General features: G+C 41.3%; 2 protein-coding genes across 4 annotated transcripts; one reads left to right on the top strand and one right to left on the bottom strand.

Annotated features, from left to right (window-relative positions):
- The first annotated feature begins 1012 nt into the window (after nt 1-1012).
- Nucleotides 1013-11273, top strand: Fkbp7 (FKBP prolyl isomerase 7). 3 transcript variants are annotated; one of them, XM_029474200.1, is made up of 5 exons: nt 1013-1309; nt 2272-2423; nt 6638-6753; nt 8353-8486; nt 10847-11273. In XM_029474200.1, exons 3-5 carry the CDS (start codon nt 6717-6719, stop codon nt 11006-11008), a joined length of 333 nt encoding a protein of 110 aa, XP_029330060.1. In that variant the 5' UTR covers nt 1013-1309; nt 2272-2423; nt 6638-6716; the 3' UTR covers nt 11009-11273. The 3 variants fall into 3 exon arrangements, with proteins under 3 accessions (XP_029330060.1, XP_029330059.1, XP_021011798.1); XM_029474199.1 differs by lacking the exon at nt 6638-6753 and having other exon boundaries at nt 8356-8486; nt 10847-11269; XM_021156139.2 differs by lacking the exon at nt 6638-6753 and having other exon boundaries at nt 10847-11150.
- A 4362-nt stretch (nt 11274-15635) lies between these two features.
- Pjvk (pejvakin) lies at nt 15636-23806 on the bottom strand. Its single transcript, XM_021156743.2, has 6 exons — nt 23447-23806; nt 22486-22681; nt 21750-21891; nt 18213-18330; nt 16736-16834; nt 15636-16012 (listed from the first exon to the last, which is right to left on the bottom strand). The coding sequence occupies exons 1-6, from the start codon at nt 23655-23657 to the stop codon at nt 15720-15722; spliced, it is 1059 nt and encodes a 352-aa protein (XP_021012402.1). The 5' UTR covers nt 23658-23806; the 3' UTR covers nt 15636-15719.
- Between the last annotated feature and the right edge of the window lie 450 nt (nt 23807-24256).

Raw genomic sequence — 24256 nt, 5'->3', positions numbered from 1 at the left:
ATGATAGTTCAACTGTGGAGGGCATCTGACACTTACCATAGAATTCGAGTTTTGTGCTGTTTGAAAGGTTTCTCATACTAAAAGAAGGGGGTCTAGCAAGAGACTGGACTAATGTCCCTGGTCTATTGGCCAGCTGTGAAACTGGAACAAAATGTTCAATAGTCAGATTTCCTGTCTGATGTGAATGAATTCTCATGGGAGGAAAAAAAAAAAAAAAAAAAAACTTTTCTCTGCTAAAGGCCTTCACCTCAAGGGTGGCCTCAAGAGGTTAGGGACAGAAACACAAGTTATCTTTGCCAGGCATGGGCTGCTGAAGCCCTAGAGACACTCCACTGTGTCCTGGCTGCATGCGATAGACACGGCCTGGAGTTTTTTTTCCCCGCAGTACCCCGACCACCATATCCCCGCTCCAAAAAGGACTTCCCCAAATATCCAGAGAAGAGCAGCCAACCTATCTTGTCAAGAACCTACTCTTCCAAAAATGTCTGCATCCACTGTGCCTGTCAAGTCCGTAGGGGCCTTAGAAGCCTCTGACTAGAAAGAATATCCCACCGTGACCTGTTTGCATTTTGTATCAATTTCTTGGCCCAACATTTTAATATTTTTAAAATACTGTGTTTAGGATCCTACAGCTATCTATTCTTTTTTCTATGGCCAAATGGTTCAGTGTATCATTTAAAAATTTAAAACCAAGCCATTCAAGCAATCCGTTAGCAGAGGCAGTGTTGGGGAGGCAAGATCAGGGCATCAAGTGGAGCCCATAAAATTTTGCAGCATCTCCTAAGTGCCTAGAAACGACCACCATAATGCCAGTTTTATTTCAGGAAACGCAAGTCTGACTACTGCGGGCGAAAGAAACCTGCGGACAGGGTGTGCGGCGCTATTCTAGCCAGAGTACAGGCAACCGGAGCACCCAACGGCCAAGACGCACTCCAACCGGCGGCGACTTGCTGGTGCGAGAGGGGGCGGGGCCTCTCGTAGCCCCGCCTTGGACCTTTGTGACGTAGGACAATGCCTGCCACGCGTCCCACTTCAGTCTGATCAGCCTGCTGACACTCTGTGGGGCTTACACTAGGTCTGGGAGTGCTGCTTTGGGAAACATGAATCTCCTATTCAGACTAGCAGTTTTCCTTAGCCTGTGGGGTTGTTCCGATGCTCAGGGACAAACAAAAGAAGAAAGCACTGAGGAAGTGAAAATAGAAGTTTTGCACCGTCCAGAAAACTGCTCCAAAACAAGCAGGAAAGGAGACTTGCTAAATGCCCATTACGATGGCTACTTGGCTAAAGACGGCTCCAAATTCTACTGCAGGTAGGAGATGCTCCGTCCAGTTCAAGTTCAGTTGATAGACCACATCTTGCCCACTACCACCACCAGCAGCAGCCAGAGCCTAACTGGTTGTTTTGTTTTAAGGTTTTTTGGTTTTGTTTTTTAACAGTAAATTAAGCCTTCATGCCGATTTAGATTAGAAGACATTCCCTAAACAAAAATGAATGTTTTTAATTATTTGAAAGAAATAATTTGTAAGCACAGTAAACTGACTGCAGACCCAGGCAGAGTGCTGACCACCACCACTGTCCTTGGGACCCGGAAAACTAAATCTAGAGGCTTCTTGAAAAGATATTCACACTTTCTCCTTACCCAGAGCTGAAGTCTGATTCCAAACAGAGTGTATAAGGAAGCTACCGGGTTTCCTTCTGGACTTTGTGGGTCATTTTCTAATAGAGACTCTGGTTATCACATCCATTCTCTCTGTTCCCTACTCCGGTCTGACTGAATGCTGTCTGTTTAGCTGTACTGTTTCCCTCCAAAGACAAGCCTATCTTTCCAGTCTAGCAATTCTTTCCAATTTAGAAGAAAATTTATTCTTCCTATGTAGAAGAGAATTTTGACAGGATGCTATGTTTCAGTTGTTCTTAAAATGAAATTTAGGGCTCAGCATGCCCCTTTGGTTTGGGGAACAAACCCAGAGACGGTAAATGAGTCATTTTGTTCAAGCCATCCAGCTAGTTAGAGGCAGGAGACCCATTTTAAAAAGTGAACCGTTGAGTAGTTTTTGTAAGGACGGCAAAAATCAGAAATCGGAATGTCTTCCAGGGATATGCTCTGCCACTTTATGGGGAAGTTTGATCCAAACAAATCAAAAAGAACAGAGTTCTGAAGGGTGCAATGTGGGGAAAGAGATTCCAGTCTTAAACAACAAGTGCCTGAGCTGTATTTAAGTTCCCTTTATGAGATCGTCTTACTTACACACCAAGTATGGTTTCTCATAGCCGGACACAAGATGAAGGCCACCCCAAATGGTTTGTTCTTGGTGTCGGACATGTCATAAAGGGGCTGGACATTGCTATGATGGACATGTGCCCTGGGGAAAAGAGAAAGGTGATTATACCTCCTTCGTTTGCATATGGAAAAGAAGGCTATGGTAAGATTTTTTTTTTTGCTGTATCTTTTAGTAGCTTAAAAAAATAAGTCATTTATTAAAAAAATCAAAACGAATCTGTATATTCTTTAAAAATGGAAGTAAGTCTCAAAGGAATATTTGTATATCTATGTGTTCACAGTAACAGCACAGTCCACAAGAAGCAAGAGGTGGAAGAAACCCAAGAGTCCAGAGATGGGAGAGCAAATAAAACAATGGGTATAGGGCGCACAGTGAAATATTACATAGGCTTTCAAAAGAGTGAAATTCTGACTCATGCTACAGTGTAGATGAACCTTAAAGACTATTACGCTAAGTGAAAGACGCCAGACACAAAAAAATATCAATACTGTAGGATTGCAATTATATGAAGTATCTATAATAGTCAAGCCAGCAGACACAAAAGCAGAGGGTGGTTACCTGGGACTAAAGGAGAGATGCTGAATAGCATAGTGTTTCAGTGATCAAGATAAGAGTTCTAGATGTAGATTGCACAGTAACACAATTGTACTTTATACTTATTTAAAAATAGTCAAGAAAGTAAATTTTGCTAGGTGGTGGTGGCACACACCTTTGATTCCAGCACTTGGGAGGCAGAAGCAGGCAGATTTCTGAGTTCGAGGCCAGCCTGGTCTACAAAGTGAGTTCCAGGACAGCCAGGGCTATACAGAGAAACCCTGTCTCAAAAAACAAACAAAAAACCAAAAAAAAAAACAACAAAAAAGTAAATTTTATATTAGGTGTATTTTGTCAATTTTAAAAAGTTACAGAAGAAATCGCCACAGAAACTTGTTTAACAAATTCTTGTTATATTTAATTCACCCTATACCCTTCGTTTCATGTCTAAAGAAAACAAGACAGCATGGAATACCAACCTCCAGCCAGACTCTCATCCTCTGCATAGACACAGTGTTCAGGATGACTGTATATTCCATAAGCTCCCTTGGACATTTTTGGTTTTATTATTACATATGTGTTTCCAGTAAAGATCATTAGTAAGCAGCCAGGTTAAGTTAATAAAACTTGGGAGTCAGGAACAATTTCAGGATAGAAGGATGGTACCTCTGAGCGGTGGGTCGTTCTTCCCCCATCTCAGGAGACTCCTTCAGATGCAGAAAAAATAAGTTTCAGAGTTGTGCCTACTTTTAAATCGATCCTAGAGCAAGAAGATATGTGAACCTGCAGAAAGTTGGGGAAATATGATTAACTGGTGGACAGGTGATATCGCCCTAGAAGTAAGCTAAGTTCATTAATAAGACACAAATTGTCTTTAATTCTAATGGAACGCTTAGTTATATCCATAATTGGAGCAAAATTAGAACACAAACAAGGTATCATTTTTTGCTTATCCCACTAGCAAGGACAAGAATACTGACAGAGACATGGGAAAATGATCCATTTCTTATATGATCGATGGGGAAGGAAGTCATTTGACCAAGAGTTTTATCAGAAGTAATTGTACCCCTATCTTCTGACTTAATAATTTTGAATTTTAGGACCATACACCAAAGCGTAAGAGAAGATTTATTGCTGTGTTAGTTAGGGTTCTCAAGAGAAAGAGAACCAGTAGAATATATTTATAGATAGATAGATAGATAGATAGATAGATAGATAGATGGATGGATGGATGGATGGATGGATGGATGGATGGATGGATAGATAGATAGATAGATAGATAGATAGATAGATAGATAGATAGATAGATAGATAGATAGATACAGAGAAGGGGAGGTTCCTTGATTGGCTTATATGAAGTGGTCTGGGTAGCCCAACAATGGCTACCTTCTCAATGGAGAGAACCTGGAAGCTGCTTGGTCTTCAAAGCTAGATGCCTCAGCTGTCCCACACTAGCCCTCAAGATCTGGAGGATTTTTGTAGAGCTCCTGGACTTCCAGTCCATGTTGGACGTTAGACTGTCAGACTCTGTCAGCAAAGAATGGTGACAGCAGCAAGGGTAAATGAAGCCAGAACAACATGAAGGCAAGCAGGCAAAAAGCAAACACTTTTCTTTTTCAGAATTCCTTTTCTCTAGACTGCTGCCAAAAGGTACTGTCGACATGTAGGTAGGTCTTCTCTCTTCAATTAAGTTTATCTAAACACAAAATCCCTTATGGATGTGTACAATGGCTTCTCTGTTCTTTCCAAATCCAGTCAAGTTGACAACAGAGATTAACTACCATAATTGCCAACTTTTTGGCATCAAAATACTTGAGACTACCTAGTGAGTATCAGTAGGAAATTTAAACTACGGGATATGCATATAGTGAATTAGTATGTAACCAGTGAAAAGAATGAAGTGAAATCACATAGATTAATAAAGCTATGTGCTCTATTCCTATGCTGAGTATTTCCTGAGCACCCATGCAGACTTTCAGACAGATGATTATATGAGGGGAAAAGCAGACACTACTCGTGGTCTGCAAAGTGTTTTCATTGTGAAGGGGGAGCTTCCCAGACACCTATTTCTACACAGACTAGGGTAGGAAGGTATGTAGTTATCTGGTGACATTGTCAGGAAAGGAAGCCGGAGGGGCACTAATAAGATGGCTTTTCTCTGAAATGTTGAATTGTTTCACTCTTGGTTGCTGTTGTTTGCCACTTGCATGTATACTAATGTATACTAATCTTCACAAAAGCAAATCTGAAACACACACACACACAAGGAAAGTTTATGGGAGCAAGTAGGCGCCCTTGCAGTGATGAGCAGCACCCTCCTGGTTTCACTGAGACCTTTGCTGCGGCACAAAGAACCTTTGCCTGCTCACCTTGTGTAAAGCTCTTGCCAACTCCACCTAACTGAAATAGCTAATATGTAAATAGCAGTCAGGTTCTTAAGGCGTGATTTTGGCAACATCCCCATATCCTGTAGAGGTAAACCATCCTCGAAGCTGTTGGCTGAGTGTTTAAGAGGTGATCCCCCTTGCCACTGCTAGATGCCTAGATGTGACATGATAAAAGAGATGGCTTCAGATATCTACAGCTTCCTGTTCAATGATTCTGCCAATCATTTGCTCTCATCAGAGAAGCTCATAGCACTGGGAGGAAACCAGCACAGGCAAAGGCCTGACTCTAATCCAGCACTGCACTATCAAGAGGACAGAAAAGCATGGCATTATCATTTGTTCATCGTGTGTGTGTGTGTGGCCCTGATATCCTGTGTGTCTGTGTGTGCATGAGTGCATGTATCTGTGTGTATGTTTAGGACCCTGATGTCCTGTGTGTGTGTGTGTGTGTGTGTTTGAGTGTGTGTGTGTGTGTGTTTGAGTGTGTGTGTATGTATAGGACCCTGATACCCTGTGTGTGTATGTGTTTGTGTGTGTATGTGTGTGTGTGTGTGTATGTATATATATATATATATATGCATACACATATATGTGTATATACATATATATACATATATGTGACGCTGATAATATCTCTCTCTCTCTCTCTCTCTCTCTCTCTCTCTCTCTCTCTCTCTCTCTGTGTGTGTGTGTGTGTGTCTACCCAGCTACCTAAACTGTCAACACAAACTCCACCATTACAGCAGGGAGATAGACAGTTCTTAAGGACTTTGAGAAGTCTTCAATAAACATCAAAACAGTTCATCTCACTAGCACCTTTATTTTACTTGTAGGAAGACTGAGGCCTAAAGTACGTACATAGAATTGTAGTTACTTACCTGTTGGCTTTACCATTGTTACAGCAGCTTAGAGTCCATGGTTTTACAAGTTGTAGTATATGTACCATAGCTATTTAGCAAAAGCTTGGTTGTGCAAGCTTTTTAAAAAATATTATTATTAATTGAGAGTTTCATATATACACACACACAATGTATATTGATCAGATCCACACTCACTCCTCCCCACTAGTTCCTCTCAGATTCACTCTCCAACTTTCTACCCCTCCTAACTTTGTGTCACACGCACACACACACACACACACACACATCACAAACACACACATATACACGTATCACACACACACATCACCTACCAAGTCAATTTGTGTTGTGCATATATATATACTCATGGGTGTGGAGCTATCCACTGGAATATGGTCAGCCTACCAGGGACCAAAAGCCCTAAAACTGACTCCCCCTCCTACCGGCTGCCAAATGCTCCTCAGTTAGGGGTAAGGGCAGGGATGCTAGCATGTTGACTGGCTTGTTCTTTACAGGTCTCTATGAGCTTAATGTAAGGTGTTATTACAACATAACAGTTATAACTTCATTTTAGGTGATGCTTGAAGAAGCTTTTCCTCTGGCGAAATGTCCTTGGCTCATGTCCCAGAACACCCCCGCATGTCTTAAAGTGCATGTGGCTTTCTAGTGCTTTGATTAACCATCTCTGTGGTATGTATATACTCTTTACAGTAACTCCATCTCTCCAATCTACCTCTATACATGCAGATAATTCCACTGCAATGCACATCTTTCTCCTTGGTATGCTTCAATCTTTTTTTTTTTTTTTTTTGTAGAAAAAAAACTAATTAGCAACATTTTCTGTGTGTGTAATAGAATTGTTTGGAACTTCCTGCTTCCTGCGCATCTGTGGCCTTCTATCTTGGGAAGTTTGAGTTTGGGCTTCAGGGTAGCTCAGTGGTGTAGAAGCTCACGTGTCTGCCAGACCCTGCTTCCAACACCAGCACCAGGACAACAAAAGGAATTTGTGTTTTTAGTCTGTCTTCATTATGGTCAAAGTTCCTCTGTCCTTCAAAGCCAGGTAAATTTGTAGGACATTAGATCAGGACTGTGACGAGAGGTACATGAGGATGGGTAGATTTTTCTGTGTTCTGATTTTGGAAATTACAGTGCACTGCTTGGGGCTGTAATTTCTACCCTTTTCTTTATGGGCTAGGTAAGTATTACTAGCAAGTACTGTATAAGTACTATTTAGCAAGAATCATCTACTTGACTATTAAGGGAATTGTTGTTTCTTTTGATGGACAAATTTAGCTACTTTCAAAAAATGTTAGTCGTTTGGCCGATCTTCTTCTTCTTCTTCTTCTTCTTCTTCTTCTTCTTCTTCTTCTTCTTCTTCTTCTTCTTCTTCTTCTTCTTCTTCTTCTTCTCCCTCCTTCTCCTCCTCCTTCTTTTTAGATTTATTTATTTAAATTATTTATATGAGTACATTGTAGCCATCTTCAGAGACACCAGAAGAGGGTGTTGCATCCCATTACAGAGGGTTGTGAGCCACCATGACCTCTTGAAGAGCAGTCAGTGCTCTTAACCACTGAGCCATCTCTCCAGCCCTCTCCTTTTCTTAATTACACTTATTTATTTATGCGGAGTGAAGCATATACCTTAGAGAGTATGTGAAAATCAGGGGACAATTTGTGGGAGTCAGTTCTCTTCTCCTAGGGTGTAGCGAACTCAGGTCATCAGGCTTGGCAGCAAGTGCCACTGAGTTCTTACCAGCCCAACTTTGGAATGTTTTCTGCTCATACATTGCTTCTCTATACCATATATCTGCTACATGATGATCAAGATATACTTATAAAATCTTGGTTTATTTTAACTTATTAAGGAAACTTAGTCTGCTCCAGAAGAGCCTTTGAACTGACTTGGTTTAAAATATAGTGGGAAAAAAAGTTCCAAAATGTTTTTATAAAATGTGGGAGGAAAGGGTATAAAATTGACCTGCCCTGTCTTTCTTCTTTTTCTTTTTCTTTTTCTTTTTCTTTTTCTTTTTCTTTTTCTTTTTCTTTTTCTTTTTCTTTTTCTCTTTCTCTTTCTTTTTCTTTCTCCTTTTTCTTTTTCTTTCTCCTTTTTCTTTTCTTTCATTTTTTTCTTCTCTCTCTCTCTCTCTCTCTCTCTTTCTTTTTGGATGTTAAAAAGTTTAACGTTTTGAAAGCAGTTCTAAGGTCTATAACCCTGCTATAATGCGGCCATGGAGTATGTACCTGAAAGCTACTTTCATATAGCTCAAACTGTTAAAATTTAAACCCTTAGCAGAAGGTAAGATTCCGCCCAATGCAACTCTGATGTTTGAGATTGAACTTTATGCTGTGACCAAAGGACCGAGGAGCATTGAAACATTTAAGCAAATAGACATGGATAACGACCGGCAACTCTCCAAAGCTGAGGTAATTCAAACTTGCTGTGTGCAGTTTGATTTTTTAATTAAAACTCAGACTGTGTTGAAGACGTTCTTACTTTTCACCAGTATCAGGGTTTGTGTTGAGATGCCTTTTAGTTTTTCTCCAATATTGGCTCTGATTGCTTTAGTCTATCGAGTTGTTTGCTGGAAACTCAAAAATCTGAGAAAAAAGAATATCCTTTTCCATTTTTCTGTATGTAGGAAGGTCATTAAAGTCATAATGTTAACTTTAATGAGGCAGGCCTATAGCTTCGGTTACTCCCAAACTTGACATAAGGAATAACAAACACCTTGAAAGACGGCCTGGGCTACAGAGACTGCTTGCCTGACTATCCATGAGCTCTGGGCTCAATTACCAGTACTGCCAGGTCAATGAGTCAATCATTCAATCAGATAAGAATAATCCCAAGCTATCCATGGCTCTTCCAGCATGAACACTAGGGTACAGACCTCTTTCCGACAGTACTGTATAAACATGTCACTTCTGGACTGGGACATAAATGAGATTAGGAGCTAGCAAGGATCTGAACCGGATGGGCTAAGAAGTCGGTAAGCATGAGCTACAAGTTGCTCGCCATCCCCTATAGATGAACAATCTGCAATGATGATACCCATTCTTCACACTTTCTTAGTCCCAGGTACCATTTTAAGCACATACGTCCCTGAATCTATCTCCAGGACAGTTCACATGACAGACTCTCCTCTATCATCGCTATCATAGAGAGAAAGCTACTCAAGAGCCGTGTAGCTGCCGTTACAAAACCAGCATCGCGCCCCAGGCGGTCTGCTCTGGCCCTGAGCCTTGGCCACTCTGAGCCTTTCTGAGAATTACCATCATGAGTGTTTCTGGGAAGCCGAATGCCTCATCTCGTTCCACAGTCTATGTTCAACTCAGCCGCTGCCTCCTTTGTTTAGAGGTAGTTAAAAGTGTATAACTACCGCCTACATAGGCTAGAAGAGGCAGGTAGTGTCCTGATTTTAAATATAATGTCAGTCCTTTTTCTGACTGTGGGGTTGAGATAAGGCCTCACTCTAGCCCCAAGCTGCCCTGGAACTTATGATGTTGTATAGGTTGGTCTTGAACTTGTGGAAATCCTCCTGCTGCTCCCAAGTGTTGGAATTACAGGAAGAAGCCGCCAGCCCTATTTAATAAGCCTTTGCCTTTTCTCTGTATTATTTTACCTGGGGACTGGACCTAGAACTTCATGCATGCTACACATGCACTGGGCCCCTAAGCTGTATCTCCAGTCACTTACTTCATCTTCATTTCCCTCTCCAGCCTTCTTTCCACTCAACTCCAGCTCCTCCTCTAGGAGCTTAGTGGGTCATAAAACATCCTTGCGGCTCCCCAGTCAGCCCACGGGGGAGAGGCATGTTTGCCAGGTGTCTTACTCTGCTTTCTACTGCTGCAATAAAGACCACAACCAAAAGCAACTTGGGGATAAGGGCCTTACCTGGCTTACATAGCCTGGGTCGCAGTCCATTGAGGGAAGCCAGGGCAGGAAACACAAGGTAGGAACTGAAGCAGAGACTATGGTGGAAATTAAGTGTGGCTAATACCACCAATCTATAGCCCCAAGGACAGCTAATTTGAATAACAATGTTCTCTTCAAAAATTAAAAGCAAAACAACAACAAAATCCCAAGCCAAACATGTTGGCACATGCCTTTAATACCAGTATTTGGGAGGCAGAAGCAAACAGATCTCTGTGAGTTTGAGGCCAACCTGGTCTACATAATGAGTTCCAGGACAGCCAGGGCTACATAGTGAGTTCCAGGACAGCCAAGCCTTTGTAGAGAGACCCTGTTTCTAAAGTATTTCCAAACCTTGAAATATCTTTTTAAAATGGTTATGGGCTGCCAAGATTTCTTTTTCCTTTTTTCTTTTTTTAAGGGGTATTTATTTATTTTTTGTGAGTACATCTCTGTCTTTAGACACACCAGAAGAGGGCATCAGATCTTAATACAGATGGTTGTGAGCTACCATATGGTTGCTGGGAATTGAACTCAGGGCCTCTGGAAGAGCAATCAGTGCTCTTAACCGCTGAGCCATCTCTCCAGCTCATTTTTTTAGTGAATATAGCTCTTGCTCCAAGCCTGATGATCTGAGTTCAGTCCCTGGTACCCCCACATGGTAGAAAGAGAGAACCAGTTCCCACAAGTTGTCCTCTGATATCCCTCTGTGAACCATGGTCCTTGAGTGTCCTTGCCCCATAAACAATTAGATCAATTATCTAAAATGTTTGTATCATTTACTATGCTTATTCATTACTGTAATCATTTCTTAGAGTTATTGGACATCATTTGTGGTGTGTTTTTATTAACAATGTTGTGTTCTGGCCTCTAGATAGAGCTTTACTTACAGAAGGACTTTGAAAAAGATGCAAACCCCCGTGACAAGTCATATCAGAAGGCAGTTTTGGAAGATATCTTTAAGAAAAATGACCACAATGGAGACGGCTTCATTTCTCCTAAGGAATATAATGTGCACCAACATGATGAGCTATAAATATAATTACTTCTCTGTTTGTTAGTAACTCACATACTTTGCTTTAAAAAATATACCACTGTTCTCTATGTTGTGGTTATACCTGTTTTCCCTTGTGAGAAGATATTTGTTCCTTCAATAAACATAATTTTGGTGTATTAATATGAAGCTGTTTTGCAAATCTGACTCTTGAGTAGGTGTGATTGTGTTTCCTGTTGTTTTGTTTTGTTTTGTTTTTCTGTGACCATAGATTGGAGCACCAGGGAATGGGCTGGATCCCAGTGGCTGGCATTCCTCCTTCAGGAGATAGATGAATACACACGTTAACATGCAGAATGGGTGCTGCCCAACCCCAATGTTAACAGCAAGTATAAGTATGTAACGATCCAATATTATAGCCCTTATGATGCCTGTATCTAAAACTACTCAGAGACCAGGAACTTATGTCTCTTTGATTTATGCATTTCGTGATGTTATAGACAGTAGGGTATGAAAAATATCAGCATAGAATCTGCCTTTGGAGTTCATGCAGGAAGATGTCAGTTGTGTATACCTGAATCATGAAGAATTTCAGCACAGTGTGAATTTCACACTCTTTTGGTGCAAGCTTCTGGCCTTGGGAGTTTGGCCAAACCAAACCTCATCACCTACACAGACTATGCTTCTTCAAGCATTATTATAAATAAATGTGTTATTCCTCTTCTATCTTCCTTCCTGTCTACTATATAACTTTTTTAAAAAATATTTATTTTATTATGTGTGTGACACACACATGTGCACACATACACACACACACGTACACACACACACACACACACGAACACACACACACACACTCACGAATAATGGTGTCTTTGGAGGCCAGAGGTTATGACTTTCTAGAGCTGGAGTTACAAGCCACTGTGAGCTACCCAAAGGTGGATATAACAACGTTTATTTATTTAGCCCTGGCTGTCCTGGAACTTGCTCTGAAAACCAGACTGGCCTTAAACTCACAGGTCTGTTTGACTCTGCCTCTCGAGTGCTGGAATTAAAGGTGTGCACCACCATATGCAGACACCACCTTTCCTGCCTTTTCTTAACTTTCTAACCCTTTCTTAATCACTGAGTCTTCTGCCAGTTATTCCCTCAGACACGGCATGGAGTGTAGAAGTGAATATCTGAGTGTCCTTTCTAACCCACCATCTCTCCTACAAGGCACTTATTTTTATCACAGGGCCTTGCTGTACAGCCCAAGCTCACCTGACTCACTGTGAGCCCAGCCTGGTGTCAAACTCAATACCCCTGTCTCAGCTTCTTGCATACTAGGATTACAGGCATGTACTACTTTACCCAGTGTCTTAGGGTTTTACTGCTGTGAACAGACACCATGACCAAGGCAACTCTTATATGCACAACATTTAATTGGAGCTGGCTTATAGGTTCAAAGATTCCATCCATTATCATCAAGGTGGGAACATGGCAGCATCCAGGCAGGCATGGTGCAGACAGAGCTTAGAGTTCTACATCTTCATCTGAAGGCTGCTAGTGGAAGACTAACTTCCAGGCAGCTAGGACTAGGGTATTATAGCCCTGCCCACTGCGACACACCTACTCAAACAAGACCACACCTCCTAAAAATGCCATTCCCTGGCCCAAGCATACACAAACCATCACAGGCAGCTTATACAAAGTATTTCTAAACTTGTTTTTAAGAGTTAACTGTGCATCAGTTGGAGAGGTGGTAGCTCAGTTATAGCATTCACATAACATGCTTGAAAACCCTAATTCAATCCTAGTACCATACAGTCTGGGAGTGGTGACACACAACACCTGTAATCCCCAAACCCAGGTAGATGCAGGACAGTGAGGCATTGAGCTCACCCTCCCTGTGAGCAGATGTAGGGAGTTCAGGACCAGCCTGGACTTTGTGAGACTGTATTTAAAAGAAAAAAATACATATTACAGTAAATGAATACCTATACCTGAAAACTTATCTTTTAAATAATTTAAATATGTCACTACCCATTCTACATACATGACAAGTGCTGTGTTCTGTATTTACAAGATTGCTCTATGCCTTAGACTGAATGCTGTTACTCATTTTGAAACTAGAATTTAAAAACATTTTTACAATTATTTTAATAAAAGATAATAAATTAGTTGACAGTATATGAAAATTTCAGATGGCCTTAGAGAGTAGATAAAAACATATTTGAAGGACTGGGGCTCAGTGATTAAGAGCACTGACTGCTCTGCCAGAGGTCCTGATTTCAATTCCCAACAACCACATGGTGACTCACAACCATCTGTAATGGGATCTGATGCCCTCTTCTGGTGTGTCTGAAGAGAGTGACAGTTTCTCATATAGAAATAAACTAAATAAGTCTAAAGAACAAACAAAAACTTATTTGAAAAACACATAGTGGCATGTACCCTGGTCCTGGGGTTCAGGCAGGTGAGTCCCTTTAGCCCCAGATTTTAAAAACAACTTTGATAACATACCAAGATCCTACTTCCCCAGCCTGGAAAAACTGAGAACAAAATATATTAAATCCACTAAACATTTCCAAAGACAAAGCCCTCTCCTGTTTCCCTTAACTTTAAAGTGACAGCACCCATTTTACAAAGCAAACTTACTAGACAGAACGGCCACCCACTACCACTGCCAGTCACACTGTTAGAGGTGCTCAGAGCCCCACACTGAGCTTGGTGTTTTTCATCTGATACCACAATTAAACATTTAGGAATATATTAAATTATTAACACATTTTTTTCTCCTCTTACCAAACCTAGGGCACTAAAGTAAACCATTTGGTGCCCATTTGTCAATTTTAACTGTTAAATTAAAAAGTGATTAAACATAAAACTTCTATTTAGAACAAATATGAATTATATAAAAATGCTACTTAAAATGATACAATAAATCCTGGCGTGGTGGTGCACGCCTTTAATCCCAGCACTTTGGAGGCAGAGGTAGGAGAATTTCTGAGTTCCAGGCCAGCCTGGTCTATAGAGTGAGTTCCAGGACAGCCAGGGCTACACAGAGAAACCTGTCTCGAAAAAAAAAAAAAAACAAAACAAAAACAAAAACAAAAAACAAAACCAAACAAACAAATAAACAAAAAAAGATACAATGATTCCCAAGTGGTTAGGAAGAAATGAACAGATTTGTGAAAGAGTGCTTGTCTTTGAATTTTGTAATTAAGCTTTGTTTTGTATAAGCAGTGTTATAGCTCATAAAATCCACAAGGAAGACTGACAATATCATCATCACCTCATGGGTGGAAAATGTTACTTAAAGGGCTTCCTGCTTCTACCCCACCCCTACCTGGGCCAGTTCACCCCTCCTCAGGCAACCTCCTGGTCCCCTGCTCCTGGGATGCTAAGGACCAGCCTTGGCTAGGTCCAGGTTCTTGTCAGGGGGTGTTTGGGAGAAAAACTGCTATAAAAAATTCTTGGATCTTTCGACCAAGCCAGAAATCGTTAGAAAAGTTCTAAAAGTAATTCTTGAGTTTTCTGACCAAAATCAGAAAGCCAGAAAAAAAAAGAAAGAAAAAAAAAAACCCTATAAAAGAGCTATGTTCACTCCCGACAGTCTTCTCTGAATAGCTGCTAGAAAACATTCTGAAAGAGCTGTGTCAGCTCTCTGAGTAGTTTAGAAGACATTCTTGAAGGGCTGTTTTTACTCTCCAGAGACCTCCAGAGGGCTCAGCTCTTGCTAGAGACAAAAGAACTGCTATTGCTTGTGGCAAGCTCATCTCCTGCAGACCAAAAGCCCAGGTTTTTTATTTACGTATCAATTCAGTTCTTTATTCCAGGTTCCCTTTTGATTATCCTATGAATCGGTATCCTGTGAACCCAGTCCTTTAATTTTTAGGAGACAGCAAGCACACACTTTCTCTTAACATTGCAAACGAACTCAGAGATCTGCCTGCTTCTGTTAAGGCTAGTTGTGTGGGACCCCACCCGGGTGGGACCCCACCCTGAATTATCAACTCTACTACACCTGTGTCTGGACTCCCAGTGTCCCAGGCTGACCTTGAACTCAGGAATCTGCCTGCCTTTATATCTTTCTGACAAGTTGGTTCATTAATGCAGCTGCCTTTGTTCCTTTAGATTCGTGAAGCCCCCTCATAAAATTCTTATTATATCCTTATTTTTTTGCATAGTTGAGAAATTATATATTTTTGAGCCCATAGTTTTAGAGTTCTTTTTCACAGACTTAAGGGAGGCTGAAGGTCCCAGACTTTACCATTTTGCTGAGACATTAGCAAAATGTCTTCACCTCCTGAACTCATGCTGTCTCATATTGTCATGGAGTCATTAACGTTAACAGGACAGTCCTTGGAGGAAGGTGAAAATATTTACGATATTATACAACAGCCCCCCCATGCCCACAGCAGCCATGGATCCTCCTGGAGGCCCACGCCTGCAGGCCCTGTCCCAAGGGCAGGAACCACACCATTCTGTCCCCACCAAGGCCATGGACCTCAGCACCTGGAGGTCACCACATCGAAATTAGTGTAGACACCCGATTGGCATAGTGCACTTCAGCCCCAAACCCCTGGACTCAGCCTCGGCAGGAGCTAGAACATAGTAGACACGCGCCATCGCTCCCAGCGCCTCCTGCTAAAAAAAAAAAAACAAAAACAAAAACAAAAAAAACCAAGCAAACCTAAAGAATGTAAGGAAGGCGTGTGTGTGGCACAGTAGCACATAAAACGCGCACAAAGCATATTCCTTCTTCCTTTTATTTCATTCTCTTGTGCCAGATATCAAAGCAAGGGACTGCGTGAAGACGCACGTACTTCACGCCGTCCACGGAACACTGGAAACAGCCGTAGACCGTCTCCCTTTTCAAGTTCCCCATTCCGCAGAGGATGCAGGGCCCTTTAGGAATGTTGTGGTTTAGTAAGTTCACTCGGATGTGAGTCCCCTCCTTGAGGGAAATGTCAGTCATGCTGAGGGGTTTGTCGTAGAAATCAGAAAAGAGGTCGTCCAGGTAAAGCTGGGAACGAGAGATGGCGTCCATCACTCTCCTGTCTGCAAAACAGAAAGCAGAAATGTGTTAGAAGACCAAATAACTCTGCACCCCAAACTGTTTATAAAGGTGTCAACCTAAACCATCCGTCAGGAATCAACCGGGCTCTAAACATGTTTTCAGACTGGTTACTGCGTAGGTAGCCACACACGTAGATACAGGAGGAAGAATGCATTCCCAAACACCCTTCAGCAGTCTCTCTCTCTCTCTCTCTCTCTCTCTCTCTCTCTCTCTCTCTCTCTCTCTCTCTCTCTCTCTCTCTCTCTCTCTAAGAATTTAATTTTTATTCACTTTACATCCCAATCACAGCCCTCCCTCCCTCCTCCAGGTAGAAAGGACTCTGAGATCCCATCTTACACCCATCAGAATGGCTAAGATTAAAAACTCAAGTGACTGCACATGCTGGTGAGGATGTGGGGTGGGAAGAGTGGGAATTCTAACTTGAACAACTGCTCTGGAAATCAATTTGGTGGTTCCTCAGAAACATGGGAATAGTTCTACCCAGGACCCAGCTGTACTGCTCCTAGGCAGGTACTCAAAAGATGTCCAGCCATTCTGTAGGGACACTTGCTCAACTATGTTCATAGAGCTTTATTCATAATAGAATAAAGAAGCTAGAAACACCCTGGATGTCCCTCGACTGAATAGAGAAAATGTGGCACATCTACACGGTGGAATATACTCAGCTATTATAAACCAAGACATCATGAAATGTGCAGACGTACTTCTTTCGAAGAGTATATTTCTCAATCTGTAGAACATGGCAAAGGTTGTCGTTTCTTCCCTTTCAAATCCTCCTTTTGACACTGATGTGACACAAATGTCTACAAACGAATTTGAGAAGATGTTATTAGGACTTAACTACATTTTAATGAGTATTTCATAGCTGATATGAATTCTCAAGCCTGCAGTTCAAGGAGATTTTTTTTAAAATAAAGCTTAAACTACACATTTGAGGAGAAGATATATTTACAAGTACAAAATTCAGAGATTAAAACCACACAGTGACATGTTTCTACCCACCCTGTACCCTGCCTTGTGTATGCTTAGGAGGTCTGGTGTGCAGGCTTATGCATGTTTCCAGAAACATAGCACACACAGCTCTTTAAAACATCTCTTAGAGATCATTGCATGCCCAGAGGTACCCATGCGTCACGGTTTGGTCCCCTCTGCTGTGCTCACGGGTCTTCTCAGCATGTTTCCAATATTTTGTTACTAGGAACTAAAGAACCTGTTCCTTGATCACTGCACGTATGTCTCAGTATAACTACAGCAATATTTCCTGGAAATGGAAATATGGCCAAAAAAATGTGCTCATGGACAAGATTCCATTTTGATGAATGCCATTTCATACTCCTGCCTACAGTCAATGGATCTGCAAAATCCAGCAGTTACAGGGTTCAGGGTTGCGTTTACTTAGAATCTAGTTTCCTTTCTAGACTTCCTAATCCTCTTCTCCAGAACAACAGACAGAAGTTAACAAAAGAAGGTCTACAAATGTAAATTCCCATAGATAGACAGGAGACTCTTTTGCCTGGTCCTTTTGAGGCTATATCTGGTATTGTTCTGGCAGGCAGTTAACTAACTTTAAAGTCCTGTGAAATATAGAAAGCTAAAGCGGGCTACACTGAGCTACCATGCACACACACACACACACACACACACACACACACACACACACACACATTCTAAAGTGGATTTTTATTGTTATTTGTAAGGGAGTGTGCAGCTAGGAAGTCGTGTCTAAACATGTGAAAATTTATTAATACCAGCTGTTTGGGCACTAGACACTTAAAGCAGCTTACTGCCTTCAGATTTCTTATTTGCCACTTCCACAAGCTATCTATTAGACGTCATTTATTACCCTTCCCACAAGCTAAGGTGCATTTTGTCAGTGGACCTTGTTTCATTCCCAGTCTATAACTGTGAGGGGGGCAGTATGGAGTCTTCCCCAGGAAGCACAAGGGAGGTCCTGGGAAAGTGGGAGGGGCACGTTTTCCCAGCTGCCTCACCCTAAGGTAAGACCGACCATGCTAAGTATATCCAGCCTGCTTCCATAATCACAAAATGAGAGGGGAGAAAGAAAGAAGGGAGGGGGGATTGGAGGAAGGGAGGCTGGGAGGAAGAGGAGCAAGATTTATTCCTATTACATTCTCCTTCAAAATACAATCGCTTGAGCTTTTAGGTGTATCTGTTACTCACCGAAGGCACCGTCCAGGTAGATGAAGAGCTCAAAAACACTGAAAGCTATAGTTGTGTGCGCTGGGAAAACAATAGCCTTTTCCCTTCCCTTGGGATTCTGTTCATCCATAAAATGAAACTGCAGTAAACAAACAGACAAAATAATATCATTACAGAGCATAGGAGGGCAGGGTAGCTTTTTGGAGAAATAAACGTCCCATAATCCCACCTAAACCAAACCATAGCTACCTACCCAAGAGCTTCCCTGCCTCCATTAAGTGTTGTCATGGAGACCCAAGCATGGTCTATGCTAGGGACCTTTCCGCTCCCTCACATCAGGACTGAAGCCAGTGATTAGTCTCCCTAGAGTGTTCTGCAGGAAACCCGTCTCTTTCGGCCTCACCCATCAGAAGCCCCACAGCCGTCACCAGTTTTCCAAGTCACCAGAATGGCTACCATCAAGTAAACGTTTCAGCGTGTGCCCCTTAAATGACCAGTGCTGATGAGAAGTTGGAGATATCTGAATATAGATTCTGAACAGAACCCTCACAATGAAGTGATGGGTACAATTGAGAGATTTTTATGAGAAGGAATTTAGTGTTTTAGAGACGTCTTGGTCATCTTACATAGATCATATGTTATATGCTAAATTACAACTGGAGAGGACTGAAAAGATGACCAACCGTTTGGTCCTGTATTTTTTAAGATGTAATATGCGTGGGGTGCTGTATGCACAGAGATCAGGAGACGACTTTACGGAATCAGTCTTCTCTTTCTATCATGGGTCCTGGGGATTGAACTCAAGTCACCAGGTTTGAGCAGCAAGCTCTCTAGACATTGAGGGCCCTAGTCTGTTATTATAACAAACGGTTGTTTTGTGAATTATCAACACACCATATTGTAAACACTAATTAATTAAAGGGATGCATTAATCCACTGCCTTAAACTTTCACTGCTGCGTTATCATGAAACATTGCTTTTGCTAGCATTTTTTTCTAGGCTCCGCCCAACAGTTACCTAGCAACATCCAGGTATGAGCCTGGCTTGCTATAAAAGGGCTGTTTGTGCTCACAGGCATACTCAAGCTCGCTCTCTCTCTCTCTCTCTCTCTCTCTCTCTCTCTCTCTCTCTCTCTCTCTCTCTCTCTCCCCTCTCCTCTCTCTCTCTCTCTCCCTCCCTCCCTCTCTCCTTTCCCCTCCCTCCCTATCCTCTCCCCCTACCCCGTCCATGTGTTTCAGCTGTTGCTCTCTTCCGTTCTTTCTCTCTCTGTCCCCATTCTTTCCCACACTCCCTTCTCACTCTCCTTCTCATGCCCCCAAATAAACTTTATTTTATACTACACCAGTCTTGTGGTTGGTACCTGGACGGGGGATGCCACAGCATGGGTCTGCTAAGGCACTCCCTCCCACCACATCACAAAACATATCACCTTTCCCCTAACCATTTTGAGAACTATAATACATTGTTAATTGTATTCATTATGCTGTGCCTCGGGCCACCAGAACTAAAATTTCCTGTCCTGTCCAACAATAACATTGTTCCCATGAATTGAGCCCCTGCTGACAACAGTCTATTCCCAACTTCTGAGATGAGTTCTTTCTCTTTTCTTTCTTTTCAGGGTGTATGTGCATGTGTGTGTGCATGTGTATGTGCATGTGTGTGTGCATGTGTGTGTGCATGCACATGCATGGGTACATGAACACATGCATGTGGAAGCCAGAGGTCAGCCTTAGGGGTTTTCCTCTATCACTCTCCATTATTTGTTATTTATTTATTTATTTATTTATTTATTTATTTATTTTTGAGCTAGTCTCTCACCCAGCATGGAGCTCACTGACTAGGCAAGGCTATCAGCAGGCCAACAAGTCCCAGGGATTTTCCTCTTTCTGCCGTTTCCTTCAGGCTGGAATCACAGGCCACAGTGCAACACATGGCTTTCATGTGGTTGCTGGGGTCAAACTCAGACCCTCATGCTTGCACAGCAAGCACTGTACAGGCAGAGACATTCCACATCCCACTTTAAAAGTGTAAAAGGCATACCAGCTTGTGGGGTTCATAATGATTGTGTGTGCCACATCCGTTGTTCTAATGTGTCCTCTGTCACCACCCTCTGCTTTCCACCCTTCCCCCAGTCACCCTCCCTGCTACTTTCACATCACAGTTACCCTGTTACCTTCTCTCTGCCCCACAATCTCTTCCTCCCCTTTCATGGTTTTCATGACCTGCACATAAACCCATGATGTACACACATAAACACACACACACATGCACACACACCTTTAAAGCTCAATTCTACATACGAGGGAAAATATGCAGTATTTGTCTGACTCTGGCTTATTCCACTGAAAACTTTCAGTTCCATCTGTTTTCCTACAGAGAGCATAATTTCATTTTCTTGACTGTCACCTAACAGATGACTTTAATCCTATCAAATAATTACTAGGTATCACAGGTTGGTAAGGATGAATAATATAAATAATTTTCTGTTTTTGATTTTCTAAAGATTGATTTATTTTGGTTATACGTGTGTGTGTGAGTGTGCGCATGCATGCAGTAGATGCACCATGTATGTGCAGTGCCTGCCGAGGCCAAAAGAGGGCATCAGAACGCCTGGAACTGCAGTTACAGCCAATTACGCACCACCATGCAGATGCTAGAAACCAAATCTGGGTCCCCTAGAAAAAGCACCAAGTTCTCTTAACTTTCTAGCTATCTCCTATCTCTCCATTTCCAGTTAATGACTTCTAAGGGGATTTAACACAAAATGAAGCCTATATGGTTATTGATAACAATTAGAAAAACGATGTTAATATAAATATAGATCCAGGGCTGCTGAGATGGCTCAGTAGAGAAAGACGCTCGCCACAGTTCTGGACCACCTGTTTTTGCTCACTGTGATACACAAGTGGAAGGAGAAAACTGAGTCCCACAATTTGTCCTTTGACTTCAACATGCACACTGTGGCATCTGCACACTTACACACACACACACACAGCACTAAATAAATAAGTGCAAAAAGAATTAGCTAAAACCTCAACTTTTGAAAATTCAGTATGAATAGATTTTCTTAAAAATGAAATAAAAACTGGAGTAATGTGGTGTACATGCCTTTAATCCCAGCACTTGGGAGGCAGAGGCAGGCGAATTTCTGAGTTCGAGGCCAGCCTGATCTACAGAGCAAGTTCCAGGATAGCCTAGGGCTACACAGAGAAACCCTTTCTCAAAAAACAATAAATAAATAAATAAATAAATAAATAAATAAATAAATAAATATATAAAATCAAAGCATATGACATCAGGACTTACTTTATGTGGTTACTATAACACTGAGGTAGTAGTTAATTGGAGAGACTCCAGTACATACATTGTTTGTACTGTAGTACACACAGTTAGAACCCAAGTGGTTTTGGTTGGTTTTCTTATTCCGAAGCACAGCCACTCCAGACTGAAGTTCTACAAAACTGAGGCTCTCTTTTTTTTTTTTCTGCCTTTGATGAGTAATTTTTTTTTAAACTCCATAGTAACTGTGTTGTTAGTGAAGCCCTGAGTGTATCTTACCCGCATGGCTTCCCCGCGAATCCCAGCGTGCACTGACAGAGAGCACTGGCGCGTGGTTCGGATGCTCTCCATGACCACGCACAGCACCGCCTTCCTGCTGCTCCTTGATTGGCGGATCAAACTGTGGTCAAAGTTAATTTTTCTAGAATAAAAAAAGACATGTGCCTAGGATGCTCTACTATGTGATCATTCAGAACTGAAGGTTCCTTTATGTGTTATTTAGGGCCCATCTTAATGACGTGTGTGAATCTGAGGTAGGCATAATGAAAATCAGAAAATAGAAATAATTTGCCTCTCTCTTCAAGTTGTTTTTCTTGCTCTATAGAGTAGAGGCACGACTTGTTTAGTTTTCTAGGACCAGGGACTGAACCCAGAGCCTTGTGCACGCTGGGCAAGCACTCTATCACTGAGCCACCTCCCTGCCACCCAGTGATTTTGATTCTAGTTTGAGACAGATTCTCAATAATTTGCCCAAGATGGAGTTGAATTCACTTTTTTTTTTAATGAAACAAGTGAAAATATTTATCAAATAGATTTTGATTGGGTAGAGGTAGTAACTAGCTGCTAACATGTAGTCTTCCAAATGAATTATATATATATATATATATATATATATATATATATCAATTAACTTGTAAAACAGAACCCAAACGTCTTAAGCCTTCTTTGCAGTGGAGGGGATACAGTCAAACCATCTAAGGAGAACACTGCTGTGTAGCAGGACCGTTGTACTGACCGAGCAGTAATCTCCTTGAGTAATGTCGAAACTTCCACCTCATGTTTGGTCACGACACCAAACGAAGCTTTGACTGCGATGGAATCAGATCCAGTGACATTGATCCCCACATCATTCACAATATGGTTGCTTCGCCTTCCATAGAGGGAAACATCTGACTCATCTTCATAATTCAGTAACTGATAAGATGAAATTCCTTTGGAGAAGAAACTTAATATCTTTTAAACGTCTCAAATTCGTCTTATATAGACTTTAGGTATTATCATGTTAACATGACTGAAAAATTCTTTGGTCAAAATATTGATTAAGCAGCATTTCAAATTATATGGAAAGTAGCTTTTTAGGCAATTTTGCTACAAAAAGAAATAATAGAATACTTAACAGGAACTCAAATTCCCTGTTCATACAACAGAATACATATACATCAATAAAGATCTATTGAGTAGTTGAAAGAAAGACAAATATCCATAGCCAATGACTAACTATCATGTCTGTTTTATAATCTAGTTTAAAGAATTCATTCCAGGGTTGGGAGATGGTTCAGTTGTTAAAGTGTATGTTTATAAGCAGGAAAATTCAAGTTCAATCTTCTAGTGCCCACGTTTCTAAAAAACTGAGTTTACCTATTGCAGTAAACTGTAAAATAATTTAAATTACTTTCATTTATTTGATCATGTAAATGGGTAAGACCCAATAATATCCTATATTTTACAGGTCAAGACACATCATTTTTCTAAGCCCACTTAGTTAAAAACAACTTATAATTGATTTTAAAATTAAGCAATAAGCAACCTGAAACTATAAAAATTTAAGCATTGTTCACCTGAATGATATTACTACCACATAAAAATTGATTTTATTCTTAAAATGTGTATTGTTAATATAATTAATCCATACAACCCCTGCTAGGTTATTAATGATATAGCCCCATCATGAGTCACTCTCGAACACTTAAACTTACCAGCTGAAATTTCTCGGTCTCCCAGGAGAATATCTTTAAGGGTGAAAGGAGTGGATGTGAATTTGTATCTAGGAAACAGAAAACACCGCTTCTTTTTCACCACCAGACTCAGGGGTTGGTACTTGTCAGCTTCGCTGAGGCTTGGGACAGGGACTAATCTCCCTCCATCTCCAACTTGCTTAACGAAGCTCTTGGTAGCAGCAGCAAACATATTAATATCAAGATGTCATCAACTGCGACCCTCAGGCAACGAACCCATTTTTGAAGAAGAGAATCAGACACCAAACTAAGCCTTCCTTGATGTTAAATACAGTTACGCAGGTTAGAACTATAAAGTCCACGCTCACCAAGTAGTTTGCTGGTGTGCAATTCACAACAGCGCCTCCCTTCATGAACTCGGGTAATGAATAATAGATGGTAGTGTAAATGATACACTAAAAGCAAGTCTAACTTGGAATGGCAGCCTACAGAGCTAAAATATATAGAGAAAACTAATTCAAACTACCAAAGTCCTTGAGGAGACCACAGTTGAGAGGGCTTTCCCCCAAGCAATGAGCCAGTTGGAAGGAGGCTCACAGCAAACGGTGCAAGTGGGCTCTAACATTAGGCCTGGATATGATCTGCGGTGGCCATCATCCAAGAGGAGTTCCTTCACAAGCCCAGCAGGCGAATTTTGGCAGCAGAAAAGTACTTTTTGAAGCTTCACAGTGTACAGATCCTAACACGGGCATTTCTCTCATCCGGATTTTTGTATGCTTGTGAAACTATATGTTTAATACCACATATCAATTCACAGACTGTAGAGAAAAA

Source organism: Mus caroli, chromosome 2 (genome assembly GCF_900094665.2).
Source record: "Mus caroli chromosome 2, CAROLI_EIJ_v1.1, whole genome shotgun sequence".
Lineage (NCBI taxonomy): Eukaryota > Metazoa > Chordata > Mammalia > Rodentia > Muridae > Mus > Mus caroli.
This window is presented reverse-complemented; position numbering and strand designations above follow the sequence as displayed.